The sequence below is a fragment of the Lycorma delicatula genome, chromosome 11, assembly GCF_047948215.1.
Source record: "Lycorma delicatula isolate Av1 chromosome 11, ASM4794821v1, whole genome shotgun sequence".
Classification (NCBI taxonomy): Eukaryota; Metazoa; Arthropoda; class Insecta; order Hemiptera; family Fulgoridae; genus Lycorma; species Lycorma delicatula.
Genome location: NC_134465.1, coordinates 82,348,177 through 82,362,001, shown reverse-complemented (window position 1 = coordinate 82,362,001; position 13,825 = coordinate 82,348,177). Strand labels below are relative to the sequence as shown.

The 13,825-nt window shown below is 33.5% G+C and overlaps 1 protein-coding gene across 1 annotated transcript in view; it reads right to left on the bottom strand.

The window, feature by feature from the left end:
• The window catches only part of LOC142331983 (stalled ribosome sensor GCN1-like), a 208,614-nt gene that overhangs the window by 19,684 nt on the left and 175,105 nt on the right, over positions 1-13,825 (bottom strand). Inside the window, exons 33-36 of the mRNA XM_075378033.1 lie at positions 12,101-12,661; positions 9,206-9,475; positions 5,492-5,605; positions 4,794-5,024 (exon numbers count right to left, since the gene is read on the bottom strand). Of these exons, the coding sequence (XP_075234148.1) occupies positions 4,794-5,024; positions 5,492-5,605; positions 9,206-9,475; positions 12,101-12,661 (1,176 nt within the window). The remainder of the gene's footprint in view (positions 1-4,793; positions 5,025-5,491; positions 5,606-9,205; positions 9,476-12,100; positions 12,662-13,825) is intronic.

The following is a 13,825-nucleotide window of genomic DNA, read 5'->3' as shown; positions in this document are numbered from 1 at the left end:
ACGATTTTTTGAACAAATTTGAATAAATAACGTGCTATTATTTTTATCATAAAATGCTTAATATATATATTTTTTTAATAATGTAACATTTAAATAAACCAGCAGTCGCAAAGATATTATATTAATAATTAAAATGTTTCCATGGTCGCATTATGAAACTGACTGACAGATCGGTTCATTAGTTTTGTATAAGTAAACCTCTAAGCACCCCTAGGAAGAAATATATGGAATTTCAGATCGATAGAATTAACTGCTTCAGAGAAATAAATAAAGAAAAGCACAGTTACATTTCATGTTGCAAATTTTTACGTAAGCAACCTAATGTAATAAAATTTTAGTGATACAGGAATAATATAATGTAGTTCAAAATTTGAATTAAATTTTCTTCTTCTCTGGCATTTAATAGCAGATATAACAGTACGTCTCAAAAAAAGAAAGCAATCTTAAGTCACTTACGAATGTACTTTTTTTTTCTTTTTTTTTTTAAAGATTTAACTTGTTTTATCCCGCAGAGTAATTGTTTTTGTTAATAAAAGTGTAAACCCAAACCGAATAAATATTTTATTTAAACAAAAAACTCACTGTTAGTATTATCAAAAGATTTGACAGGATTTAAATTCCATTGACAGTCACTAAAGAAGTTCACTAACTTTTACTGATGGCGCAAGTTTTTATACAAATTCATATCTTCTTCTCCCTCCTAATAATAAATAGGCACTGCACCAACAGGTCCCCATAAAGTCACCTTAATTAAGGACTTTACTTGTAATGTTGCCTTAGGTTCAGACTGGGGGTGACTTAGGGTTTAAGTTTTTTGCCTTATCCCATAAAGTCTAAGAAAGAAAAGAGTCTTCCTCGTTCTGTCCATGGTACAGTTAGAAAAATTTAAAAAGATAAAAATAGTTATATTTTTACTGATGCTTTCAGCAAGAAACATTGCAGAACGACCAAATTCTTGTTTTGACCTCAGCAACCTATAATCAACATCACATAGGAACACAGTAAAGGTATGTGGCGATCTCTGAAGATCCTTTGGCCAAGCCCCCGTACCACACAAAACAAGTATAATCTTTCATCCCGATGTCAAATTGAAAGGTTGTAATTAGTAACCCTTTGATAGAAAATCTGACTCTTTGCAGCAATAGGTAGCAATATATAACTTGTTATATAACAAAAGCGGCGTGTATGCAAGTTTCACTCACCAGATTTTCTTATAATTATTCAGCGATGCGGCTTTGATATCGATCTTCTAGCTCTTCCTTTTTTCCCATCACCACTTCTATATGCATTACAAAGTGTACACCGGTCGTTCTTAGGACGGTGGATCTTCTCGTTAAACTCATTACTGTAGGTGTAGTAACCGGTAATGAGCGACTTATGTTCCCCGTTAATTCATCATTTTATACAGACTTAGTTCTGGATGAAAGTATTCTTTTGAAGTCGATAAATGGCAATTATGTGACTTCACGCGTGGAAATCTGTTGAAATGCACCTTTATTGCTTCACAGATATCTTTATCCTTGGATTTAAATCTGCAGGGTGACCGCCCCTTTTTCTTGTTTTATAGTGCCAGATTCTATTATTTTAGACAGTTCGGTCAGAAACACCAAATGTGTTTAAAACACAGTTTTTTATAGAATTTCACAGTTTTCTTCGGTAAAAAATACTTTAAATTATATATTTTCATCTAAAATCTTTTTTCTCCTTTCTTTTCTTTACATACCTTGCTATAAAGGGTGATTCAGGAGGATAGGGCATTACTTTGACAACTCATTCTAGAGGCTAAAAATAAGAAAAAAGTTCATATAAACATAGGTCTGAAAATGCTTCGTTACCGAGTTATACAGGATGAAAAATTTCGCCCGAGTTTCAGTAAATTCAATTATTTCTTATGGTTTTTGAGATAGGAAATTGAAAAAAATAGGTCCCAGAACTGTATCTCTCTTAGTTTCTATGATATCCCATTTAAAATGCCAAAAATAAGGTAAAAAAACATTTTTTTACGTTTGATGTACAAAAACGTTGTTAAATTGGCAATAAATCATACATTTTTAAAACGTAAATTGTAGAGAAGTTAATTATAAGAAGATTGATGTAAATAATGTAAACAAAAAAGAAATAAAATTTTAAACATGTTGACTTTTATTAACAACAAAAAAGACGAAAACTTAGAAGAAAATGTTACAATAAAAGAAATGCGAAATGTGTAGGAGCTTCATTCATCAAGTTGGTAATACATTTTAATTCATTTTGCTAAGGGGATATTTTCCAGCAATATAACAAATTTATTAAGTAAAAAGTCCAGGTAATTTCTCCCTGTGACACGATGTTGTAGTATGAAATGACCAATTAATTGGTTGTCTATGATACCGCACCAAACATTCACTGAAAATCGTTGCTGGAAATTTTTTTCCACTGTAGCATGTGGGTTTTCTTCACACCACCGATGCGCATTCCGTGTGTTGTTTATTCTGTTAGTTTCATACGAAAATAGTATAAATGGAATTAAATGTAGATTCCTATTAACCCGTTGACAAAACTGCAGCTGGCTGGCGTAGTCACCGCTGGAGATGTTGCACTTTCTGAATATGGAAAGGCTGCAATCTATTATTATTTAATGTCCTCCATACTCTACTTTCTGAAGTATTTAAATAAATTGTGATGAAAAAAATCAGTGTTGCCAACTTGTTTTCTGTAAGTCTAAAATTACTGTCCCTACTAAATACATCTGTTTTCTTAGGTAGGTCTAAAATGATTGTACCTAATAGACACATCTGTTTTATTTTTTGTAACATTTTCTTCAAAGTTTTCGTCGGTTTTCTTGTTAATAAGTCGACACATTTAAAATTTTATTTCTTTTTAGTTGACATTATTTACATCAATCTTCTTATAATTAAATTCTCTTCAATTTATGTTTAAAAAATGTATGATTTATTGCCAATTTAACAACGTTATTGTACGACAAATGTAAAAAAAATGTGTTTTTTGACCCTATTTTTGGCGTTTTACATGGGATTTCTTAGAAACTGACAGATACAGTTCTGGGACCTATTTTTTCCGGACCTATATTCATATGTACTTTTTTTTATTTTTAGCCTCTAGAATGAATTGTCAACATATTGCCCTATCCTTCTGAATCACCTGTACACACACACACACACACACACACACACACACACACACACACACACACACACACACACACATATATATATATATATATATATATATATATTGATATATTCACATTATTTTTCGCGTTTTACACGGGATATCATAGAAACTAGGAGAAATACAGTTCTGGGACCTATTTTTTCGATTTCCCAGCTCAAAAACCATAAGAAACAATTGAATTTGCCCTTAATTGACGTTCCCAGAATTTCAGAAATACTTAATTTACCCGAAGGAACTGAAACTTGGGCGAAATCTTTCTTCCTGTATAACTCACTAAAGAAGCATTTTGTTGGACCTGTATTTATATGAACTTTTTTCTTATTTTTTGCCTCTAGAATTAGTTGTCAAAGTATTGGCCTATCCTTCTGAATCATCCTGTACACATATATATATATATATATATATATATTGATATATTCACGCTATTTTTTAGAATTTTACATGGGATATCATAGAAACTAAGAGAGAGATACAGTTATGGGACCTATTTTTTTTTTCGATATCCCAGCTCAAAAGAAGCAATTGAATTTGCCCCTTAATTGATATTCCCAAAATTTCATAAATCCTTAATTTATCCGGAGGAACTCAAACTCGGGCGAAATCTTTCACCCTGTATAACTCGCTAACGAAACGTTTTTTTGGACCTATATTTATATGAACTTTTTCCTTATTTTTAGCCTCTAGAATGAGTTGTCAAAGTATTGCCCTATTCTTCTGAATCATCCTGTACATATTAACGCTATTTTTGGCGATTTACATGGGATATCTTACAAACTAAGAAAAATACAGTTCTGGGACCAATTTTTTTTTTATTTCCCGGCTCAAAAACCATAAGAAACAATCGAATTTGCCCCTTAATTGATCTTCCCAGAATTTCATAAAGCCTTAATTTACAGGAAGGAACTGAAACTCGGGCGAAATCTTTCATCCTGTATAACTCTCTAACAAAGCGTATTTTTCGGACCTATGTTTATATGAATGTTTTTCTTACTTTTAGCTTCTAGAATGAGTTCCTCCTGAATCACCTTGTATATTCTCTCAAAAGCTGTAGACATCCGGTTTCTAATTTTAATGGTTATTGATACAGATATGCCCGGTATATTTATTTAGTAGAGCTCTTCAAGATGAATGGACAGACGGTCTTAACTCAAAATTGCAAATTTTGCAGTTGCAACACTATGTCTATTATACAACGATGTACATATATATATATATTTATGTTTATGAGGGATTCCTTTCATTACACAATAACAATGGTTTGTTGCAGGGATCCAGTACAATTGTAATTTACTCTTATCACCGGGCGATGATAATATAAAAGACGGTAACTATATTCTATTGGAGTAGCCACACTTTTTTCCAGTACACATCATATCATTTGAATCCTTTATACAATTGAACTGGAAACCTAACAATACTTTTCAATTTTTAAATAATGTATACTCTTTCACAAAAACACGCAAAATGTATTTTGATACCGCAACATTTTCCACAACAATTCAAAGTAAATCTCTGTATAAATTACCCAACCGCGAATCTCTAAAATAAATAATAAACACAAAATATTCACAGTTACAGTTCATTAATTCTAAAAAAATAAGTAATTTAATTACACATACCTTTGCGAGTAAAATAGCAAGAGTTTCCAGAACTGCAGCTTTTACACTCCAATTGAAACGATCGCCTAATATTCTTATAAGAGGGCCAGTTATATGGACAACTGACGGTTGCAACGCTTCAGCACTTGTCAATCTTATCACTTCGCCTAATCCTTGAGCTGCTTGTTCTTTAACTTCAGGCGCTCCGTTCAATATAGCTTCCCTGAATATCGGCAATATTGGTGTTATACCCTGCAATATAGTCAAATAAACTAATAAATAACAGATAATACTCGTAAAATTATCGATTTATAGCTAATTATTTCTAATCGTCTGATGTAATCGAGACACAGTTCATCAATTCATTATACTTTGAATCCAATCAAATAATACACGACACTAACCATATTTTCATTAAAATCGTATTTATTTTTGATATAAAATTATGCCACTGACATCTTTCATACAAACAAACAAACAAACAAACAAACAAAGAAAAAATTCAACAGCTTCTGTGAAAAATTCACTAGATTTATGTGTAACAAAAAACACATAAAATAAATGTACTAACTGTAAACCGATTCAATATATTTTTTTTTTTCTTCGGTATAAATGCACGAATATAATGCTCGAATGTTCCTGCAATTGTTTTATCAACTATTCTGATAAACCGATGTCAAATATACAAACCTCAACAAACTATTTTAAAGAACACAAACCTTCGGCAAACAAAATCCAGGCAGTAGATCTGATCCTTTTAAATCGCTGACTGCAAATCTTACAGCCTGACGGATATCACCGACATGATTGATCTGCTGCATAGTATCCAATGTCTGTAATTAAAATAGAAAAAAATTAATCGATTTTTCAACAAGACGAAAAAAACAAAAATAGGTTAATGTAAAAATATTTGACTATTTAAAAATAAAAACTTTTGCTCTATGGTTGTGACCATAGAATGACTCTCCATCTTTGAGTTTACATAACAAACAAAAATCGGTCGACCGATAACCAATTTTATTTATTTTTTCTAAATCTTCAATGGCAAATCAACAAGTTTTGCAGGCGGTTCAACCGATGCGGTATTCGGTTTGGTGATTTTATTCTAACGTGAGAATCGGTTTTCAAAAGGTTCTCTTTTTTTTTATGCTGCATTTTTGGTAATTAACAATTTTATATGAAGGATTTTATTTTTTAACCGCTATGATGTTGAGAACAATGATCTAGGCGACTAATGCGTCACGAAATTAGTCTCGTTTTTCGATAATTCTTTTCTTTTTCTTTCCCCTCAAAACAAGACGTGGAATATTTTCTGTTTGTACATCTCATCGAAATTGCAAAATATTAATGTTTAAAGCTTGTGATCGACTGTCTGAATTTTCATACAGGCAGTTTGTTTAGAACTCAGTAAACTAACTGATTAAGATATAGGTGGTTTATATTAATAGAATAATTAATAAAATTTTAATTTAAAAGTACACAGAAATAATATGTAATAACAAAAAAAATAAAATAATTTCAGTAAAATAATAATAATACGAGGTGCTACCCAAAAGTTCGTGGAATTTTACCATAAAAATAAAATAGCTTAACATAACTTATAATTTCCATTGTCTCCTTCAAAGTAATCCCCTTGGACATTGATACAGTGATCCCAGCGTTTTTCCCATGATTCCATGGATCTCTGGAAGTCTGCAGGTGTTCGAAGCACGTTCTGAATTTCTTCCTGAATCTCCTCAATTATATTAAAATGACGGCCTTTCAATTGAAATTTTATTTTCGGAAAGAGAAAGAAAAAAAGTCGCACGGGGCAAGGTCAGGCGAATAAGGTGGGTGGAATCACTACCGTCTTTTCGGAAGCCAAGAAATTCCGAACGGCTAGTGATGTGTGCGCAGGCATGTTGTCATGGTGCAGAACCCGGCTGTTGTTACCCCATAGATCTGAACGTTTGCGCCTAATACTTTCACGTAACGTTTCAAACCTTCAAAATAGAACATCCCATTTACAGTTTGACCAAGAGGAACAAATTCCTTACGGATAATACCTTTGATGTTGAAAAAAACAATCGTCATGGACTTCACGTTGCCGTGCTTTTTTTGGCCGCGGTGAACTTGACGAATTCCACTGTGACAAGTGGTGTTTAGTTTCAAGGTCATACCCATACACCCATGTCTCATCACCGGTTATGATGTTGGAGATGAAGTTAGGGTCATCTCTTCCTGAATTTTTCGATTCGCTACAGACAGCTACGCGATTTTGTTTCTGGTCGCTGTTCCAACAGTCTCGGTAGGAATTTTGCAGCGATGCATCTCATGTTCAAATTGTCCGACAACATGCGTTGCACAGACCCGTATGACATTTGTACGATTGCACAAACATCGTGGATTGTTTGTTTACGATCTGCAACAATAGCTTTTCGCACTTTCACGATGTTTTATGGTGTTGCGCTTGTTAATGGTCTTCCTGAACGCTCATCGTCATCGACTGTCATTTGTCCATCTTTGAATCGTTTATCGCTAAAAAGTTTTACTTTTACCTGTAGCATTATCACCAAATGCTTCCACAAGCATGGCATAGGTTTCTGCACCGGTTTTTTTTAAGCGCAAAGCAAAATTTGATGCAAGTTCTTGTTCTTTAATATCTGCCATTTAGAACTTCGCCGAAGCAGTAAAACACAACGTTACACAAATGCACGAAAGTCAAAAATGCAGCCTCCCACCATCACAGCTGTTGGAACACTGATTCACTAAGAGTACTGTTAGCCACCTCTAGTGGCAGCAGGAAGTACCAGCAATGGTCCACGCACGACATTCAAATTCCTCAAACTTTTCGGTAGCACCTTGTATATATAAAACATATAATGTGTAAACGGTCTTAAATTGTTTGTGAAGGATTGTAAGAGCGTTTTAAATATCATTCCAGCTACAGCGACCGGGAGGTACATTAGTTTATGCAATTTTTTTGTCTTCAGTCATTTGACTGGTTTGATGCAGCTCTCCAAGATTTCCTATCTAGTGCTAGTCGTTTCATTTCAGTATATCCCTACATCCTACATCCCTAACAATTTGTTTTACATATTCCAAACGTGGCCTGCCTACACAATTTTTTCCTTCTACCTGTCCTTCCAATATTAAAGCGATTATTCCAGGATGCCTTAGTATGTGGCCTATAATAATGTCTCTTCTTTTAACTATATTTTTCAAAATGCTTCTTTCTTTATCTATTTGCCGCAATACGTCTTCATTTGTCACTTTAATCACCAATCTGATTTTAACATTCTCCAATAGCACCACATTTCAAAAGCTTCTAATCTTTTCTTCTCAGATACTCCGATCGTCCAAGTTTCACTTCCATATAAAGCAACACTCCAAATATATACTTTCAAAAATTTTTTTTTCTGACATTTAAATTAATTTTTGATGTAAACAAATTATATTTTTGACTGAAGGCTCGTTTCGTCTGTGCTATTCGGCATTTTATATCGCTCCTGCTTCGTCCATCTTTAATAATTATACTTCCCAAATAACAAAATTCTTTTACCTCCGTAATCTTTTCTCCTCCTATTTTCACATTCAGTGGTCCATCTTTGTTATTTCTACTACATTTCATTACTTTTGTTTTGTTCTTGTTTATTTTCACGCGATAGTTCTTGCGTAGGACTTCATCTATGCCGTTCATTGTTTCTTCTAAATCCTTTTTACTCTCGGCTAGAATTACTATATCATCAGCAAATCGTAGCATCTTTATCTTTTCACCTTGTACTGTTACTCTGAATCTAAATTGTTCTTTAACATCATTAACTGCTAGTTCCATGTAAAGATTAAAAAGTAACAGAGATAGGGAACATCCTTGTCAGACTCCCTTTCTTATGTTCTTCAATTATTACTGTTGCTGTTTAGTTCCTGTAAATGTTAGCAATTATTCTTCTATCTCTGTATTTGAACCCTAACTTTTTTTGCTTCCCTTGTCCCTAATAATAAGAATTAAATCTTATTGTGAGAAAATTATTAGTAAATTTGATACTAATTTACAATACTAGAATTAACAATAAACAAATAAAAAATTAATATTTAATCGAATTTAACGTAAAGTGGAGAACAAGATTACAGATACAAAATTACATCAATTTTCTGCCATAATTCGGCTATTTATTAACCGATTTAAAAAAATAAAATGTCACTTTCTTTAAAATAAGAAGCTTAATATTTTATCGAGTAACATACATTTTGATAAGCTAATATTTACGGAGATAAAAAGGATTGAATAATAATAAGTATGGCTGCCATTTTTTAATTTGCAAAGGTATTTCATTCCTGATTTTTTTATAATTTCAAAACGTTATCGAATGCCTTTGTTTATGTAATAGCAAACATAATACGATTCTAATATAAAAATGACAACTTTAAGTAAATTTAATATTGTAAACACTCACTCTTGTAACTGCTGAAAGGGTTTCCCAACTGGTTTGCAAGACCTCTCTGTCGACATCTGTAAATAAATGTATAAGCCCGCGTAAAAGTTGCGGTACGTATTGCGAATAATCAGCGCGTGAATGCGAACAAAATGCACACAGCAATGTGACAGCTGCTCTACGCATTTCTACTTTATCTGACCTAGTAACTTCCATTAATTGATCCATAATGGCACGGATTCCCACTTCATCTACAACTGATAATACTACTGCTTGACAATACTCTAGTTCCTGAAAAAAAAAAAAAAAAATTAACATTATATTAGACTGTATGCCTATTTAGTAATTCATCATTTATGCTGAAATGATGGTCGTAATTTTACAAGAAAAAAAATTTTTGTTTTAATTAATACGATGAAAACTACTTTTGTAGGAGTCTTATTATCAATTAAAAAAAGTAAAAATCATTTTTCCAGTATACAGAGTTATCATAAAAGAATGGTGCGGTTTTGAACATTGTTTAAATTAAAACAGAATTACTTACAGTTTATGTTTTTATTTTTCAAATTTGTCATCAAAAATATCTTTTTACATAATTAATAAATTTCAATATGTGCGCCCTTAGTCGCTCGCCAAATGTCCAAACGATACACAACTTCTCTCCAAACATTTCTCCGTTAATGGTTGTCATTGCTTCATTAATCCTGTTTTTTAAGCGGTTTAGATCGTGAATTTTTTGTGTATAAACAACGCTTTCGATGTACCCCCACAAGAAAAAAAACGCAAGGTCTGAACTCCTTGGAGGCCAAAGTATGGGTCCTTGCCGGCCTATCCATCGATCTCCAAATTTTTCGTTCAAAGCGTCCGTGACCAATGGATGGAAGTGCGGGGGTGCACCATCTTGTTGGAAATTAAGTTGATGAATGTTTTCGAGTTCATCCGGCTGAGGAAAGCAGTAATCGGTTAACATGTCAAGATACACGACTCCATTAATTGTTTTTTCAGCAAAGAAGAAAGGCCCTATTACACGATTTTTCATCGCACCACACCAAACATTAACTTTAGGCGAATCGCGTTGTTTCTCAATAATTGTGTGTGGGTTTTCAGAGCTCCATATTCGCGAATTGTTAACGCATCCATTCGCATGGAATGTAGCTTCGTCTGTAAAAATTATATCATCTAAAAATGATTCGTTTTCACTTATCCTGTCAGACATTTCAACAGCGAAATTTAAACATTTTACACCATCATCGGATTTCAATTCCTGAAGTATCTGGATTTTATAAGCGTGTAATTTCAGTTTTTTACGTAAAACTTTGTGAACTGTTGATGATTTTGGAATACCTAATTCGACGCTTCGACGGGGGATGAACTTCCCCGGACTTCTAATTAGCTCAACCGTATTGTCCGGTACACTTGGTCTGCCGGTTGATTTCTGTTTCTTAACCGATCCGGTTTCTTTGAATCGTCTGAACCGACGTGTTATGTTGTTTTTGTGTGGTGGATCTCTTCCGAATTCACATTGAAACGCACGTTGAACTGAAATTAAGGATTTTAATTCGGCCATCAATAAAATAATAGTAACTCGCTAAACTCACCACAACAACAATACAAGAACTGACGTTGTGGTTACAACTGCTGATAAACAAACTTTTGGGTTGGAGGCTTTCAGGGATACCAATATAACATCTACAAATTTCCCTACAATCTTCCTATGAATTACTGAAACCGCACCATTCTTTTATGATAACCTTGTACAGAGAAGAAAGAAATTAAAAAATTCAATTTTGCTTATGCGAATATAAAGGATTTCAGCTAGTGTAAGTAGGAAACTTCGAGATAACAAAAAAAATAAATACAGGCGCTTGCAATATTTCAATTAATTCTTTATTTCGATATTACGAAATAAGATTTTTAGGCAGATTTCATAAGAAAGCTACTTATTGTTAACGGGTACCATAATTCGACTTCCGGAAAATATCCCCATCTATACGTTTCATATCCGCCAGACCCCAAAACCACCATCAGCTCAAAAGTTTATATATATATTTCACTTTCTTGTGGAGACGATAAACACCGGAATTTTGCGCCAATCGCTTTCAAATTGTTCCATAAAAATAACTCGTCCCAAAAATCTCAGTCGAGTTTTTCTACAGCCAAAATCTAACCATTAAGGTGGAAATGTGGGAGGTCTTTTTCGAAAAAAAAAAAACAAAATATCGCGATAACTTTCTTATTAACTAAAATATCAAATTTGTTTATAAAGTTCCTACTATTCAAATTTAAGTAAGATTTTTTGATATCACCAACCTTTATTGAAGGGGGTGGAAAAAAGTAGGGTTTCAAAGACAGAAAAAATCATACCCCCCTTAATAGGCATAGTATCAAATCGTTTTAAAAGTGGTCATTAGTCCTGTAAACATTATTACCACCTAAAACTTTTGTCTGAAACAATTTTTGATTTGACCAACCCTTATGGCAAGAAATGACAACTAAAACGTAGCTGGAATTATAAGATGATGGGGCTTGTCGTATGCTAAACATGTGAAACTTTTTTGCGCATGTCATACTGAGTAAATTTGAAATTTTTCTTAACTCTAAGGTGGAAATTTTTTATCGCTTACTTAGGACCGGTGAAAAAATTTTCCATTATCTTCCGGCGTGTCAAAGGGGTTTTGCTTTTAATAATAACAGATTTACTTAAAAAAACATATACAATTTTAAATATAAATTTAGAGAACGTAATTAAATTTGTGTTAAAATTTAGTATCTTAAATCTGTCATGCTAAATAAAAGAAATCAAACTGATAAGATTAAAGTAGATAAATCCATTACTGGATTAAAAATTTAATAAAAATCACAATTAATTGTAACCGGTAAACAAGATAGTAATAAATAATGATAAATTTTACATACCTGTGTTGATCCTTGAGATGTAGCTAATGCGGTAAGAAGAGCGGGTAATATTTTATGTAAATATTTAGTGAGAGCTTCACCAGCCACCGCTGCCAATATAGATAAGGCTTTAGTATTAACCGGCGGTGCGGTCAATTGCGGTACAAGGTACGGCAACACAACACGCGATTTGATAGCCATAACCTGCCTAAGGCCATCTAGAGTCCATTCGGCTACTTTCGGATCCGGATCGTTCAGCTGAGACAATAAAGTCGGTAATATATCGTCTAAAGCGCGACTGCCGACAGTTGTATGTAAACTATCGAAAGTTTTCGCGGCAGCCTGTCTTACTTCCGGCAACGGATCACAAAGCGCTCTACTGACGGTCGGTACAAGACTATTAACGAACGTTAAGACCATATCACGACTAGTCGACGCCATTATTTCTGATAATCCAATACAAACGCCTTGTCGTTGGTCAGCATGTTCAGACTCGAGCCCTCCTTCTAATATCGGTATTATTTCAGGTAATATACGTTCACCTAATTTACGAACTAGATCACCCAATGTTCGAGCCGCAACCTGAAAAAGAAATTCAATTTAATTGAAAAAAAAACACAAATAACAGATTAGTATAACTATAATTAAAAGGACTAATTTTGTATGTTACAAATGTACTTTGATATACTAAAGGCAACACACATCACCATAAGAAAAAAAAACTATACACACAGTAGAAAAGTTCCCAAACTAAATTTCTGTAGTCGATACAAGTAGCGCCATCTCTCAGACAAACAAAGAACTATGAAGTACAATATTTGATGAGTCTGTGTACAAAATTTCATCACGTTTCGTCTCTCGAGTTATATTCGGTCACATACGTTGTGTTCATGTGACCTTGTGACATGGAACAGAGATGCGCATAAAAATTATGTGTTCGATTTCAAATATCTTTCACTGAAACTGAAACAGCAAGCATTTGGTGATGAAACCGCAACTCGTACTACAACATACACGTGGTAGAAGCAGTTTAAAGACTGTATAGAGTCATTGAATGACAACAACTGAAAAAGGAGGCCGTCAACAGCTGTTCATGACAAAAAAATGTGAAAGTGCACACGCTCCTACTTGAACAACCTCATCTTACCCTTCGGGCTATAACAGAAGAGCTAAACATCGGTATGTACAATTCTAATAGGAAAAATGAACTGCCAAAAGGTGTGCTCTCGTGTCGTTCCACACTTCTTTGCCCGAAAAACAAAAACAGGTGCATCTTTCCTTGCGCTCAAAACTTTGTTGAAACTGCTAATAGCAACCCTAATTTTTTGCAAACAATTATAACCGGGGATGAAATCTGGTGCTTCATGTATGATTCGCAAACAAAGCACCGCTTGGTTGAGTCATGGAGCACAAAGACCAGCAAAAGTCTGGAGTTAAAAATCAAGCGTAAGATCGATGTTGATTGCATTCTTTTGATTTATCATGAATTTAAAAACCGTGAATTCTAAATTATATTTGGAAGTAATAAAATACTTGATGCATTCATCGAATCCGGCCCTAGTACCGGGTAAGTAGGACTCTCATGCTCAATAATGCCCTAGCCCCAAATGTCAACAGTTTTAAAACGTTATTACACCACAAATCAAATCATCATCTTATCCTGCCTGTCCTATTCACCCGACTTTAAGTATAAAGTTATACTTAAACAAGTATAACATTGTATAAATGTAACTGAATAAAGTGGTT